Consider the following 2,051-nt stretch of genomic DNA (forward strand, 5'->3'; position numbering starts at 1 on the left):
TTTCCACAATAAAGAAAACATATCTTGAAAACAGTTGTCATCTCTCAAAACAGCCTGTTACAGTTTGTGTATAGGTGACCCCCAAGACTCCATGCAGTCATGAGGTGGACTTCTACAGTTTGGTGAATTCATGATCCAAGGCTGGGATTATGGGTGTGAGTACTGCTGGGATCATGAGCGTGAGTGAGTGCTACAACCCCTTGGGCGGATAACCTGAAAGTAACATCAGAGAGACAAAGGACAGACTTCTCTGATGCCACTGTGGCCTCTACTTCTCCCATTTGCTCTCGTGCTCTTTGCTGCTGCTACGAAAGGTTGCCCTCTGCCATGTGCCACTCTGCTTTGGAGCCAGCTGAATATGGACTGAAACCTCCAGTAACTGTGAGCTAAATGAACCTTTCTTTCCTTCATTTTGGGTGTTGGGTATTTGTCCCAACAAAAAGAGAAGAGTACCTGAGACAAATCTCATTACTTCTTCCAGAAAAGCCTTCTATATTTGGATCAAATAAACTTGTTATTTATAAAGCAGTTTTCTCTGTGTATAGTATAACCAATTACAACAACAATAATAATAACCAAGGCAAGTTAATTAACCACTCCACAAGAGATTAAAGTCAAGAAATCATTTTTCTTTTTAGTTACTAAAATTTTCTTACCTATAAATTGGTTGAGGGAGGTAATTCTCTCCTTCAATTCGGATGTCTGGGTACCGCTGGCTAATAACCCTCATGTACTCCTCAAACACCCGCCTATAACCTCAGGACACACTGCAGAAAAATTATAGTGTTTTCATTAAGTGTTTTAGTATATACCTATCTAGATTTATTTTGGAGTCAGACAAAACCTAAAGATTATAATTTTTTCTTAACCTTTACTGTAAGTAATGATTAAACCTGGGATGTTATTTTTCTTTTTACAAATTCCACACTTAAATTGCCCTTCCCCAAATATTTCCTCCATTTTAACATTATACTAAATAGCTCTGGATTACTGTTAGACATATCAAGTATCTGTTTATACACATTAGCATATCTTGTACTCTCACACCAAAGTGTTCACCTTTATTTTTGGTACCAGTGGCTTATATAAACAGTAAAGTAAAAACAGTTCTTATTCAAGTGAATTGAGACTTTCACATTTGAGGCACAAGAAACATACCAACAATACCAAAGCAGAAGACCTAAAGGTCTAGTCCTTATTTTTACTCTGTCCCAACTGGGCCAATATTTTGCTCAATCATAATAGGAGGAACTTGGGCTAAATCTAGAGCCCTTCTCACTCAAAAGTTTGTTTCTACTTTGCAAAGTGAATACAGGAAAACAAGACTGGGAAGAGATTTCTCAGCAATATGACATGCTCTGGAAATCAAGTCAGCAGCACATAATTTCCTCCATTAAAGTATCCTAGCTCATTTTCAGATATTATACACGTTTCTCAGCAAGTACTGGGAAATAGAGCATCACGAACATTACGGAAAAGACAGGTGGGGGTGTGGCGATGGGGAGTCCTGTAATCCCAGAACTCAGGAGGCTGAGGCAGAAGGATTGCAATGAGCTGGAGGTTAGCCTGGGCTACACACTGTGGTTCGAGGCCAACCTAAGTATACAGCAAGACCCTGTATCAAAAAAATTAAAAAAGGGATGGCAACACCATTTCAACCAAGAGCTTACACATTCAGGATAGACTGCCCCACACTTAAGTTCACTAAATTTTAAATTAAGGAATGTATACATATGATAAATATCATGAGGAAATGAAGGAACCACTTTGCAGTAATTGTTACAGTAAAGATGAAAGAGCCAGCTTTGTCAATTAAGGAGAAGGTAAAGCAGTACTAATCACCCCCATCCAAAGAAATAGCATACAACTGAATCTGACAGAGTTAAATAGTACAAATATTACTATATCTCAATTCTTAAAACCTACTTTTCAAAAAAGAGAAAAAGAGGGGCTGGGTGTCATTCTGGTAGTCTGAATATGGGCGACTTCTCATGACATGCCATTTACTGCTATGATGTCTCTCGGGTAGGTGGATGTTCAAGAAGAAGGGG

At 38.6% G+C, this 2,051-nt stretch overlaps 1 protein-coding gene across 1 annotated transcript in view; it reads right to left on the bottom strand.

Moving 5' to 3' along the window:
• LOC101577859 (thioredoxin reductase-like selenoprotein T) overlaps positions 1-768 on the bottom strand; it is a gene marked incomplete at its 3' end in the record, with an annotated part of 3,878 nt that extends 3,110 nt beyond the window's left edge. Inside the window, exon 1 of the mRNA XM_012513424.1 lies at positions 657-768. Coding sequence (XP_012368878.1) covers positions 657-730 — 74 coding nt within the window. The remainder of the gene's footprint in view (positions 1-656) is intronic.
• Between the last annotated feature and the right edge of the window lie 1,283 nt (positions 769-2,051).

This window comes from Octodon degus, unplaced genomic scaffold (genome assembly GCF_000260255.1).
Source record: "Octodon degus isolate 3935 unplaced genomic scaffold, OctDeg1.0 scaffold01701, whole genome shotgun sequence".
Classification (NCBI taxonomy): Eukaryota; Metazoa; Chordata; class Mammalia; order Rodentia; family Octodontidae; genus Octodon; species Octodon degus.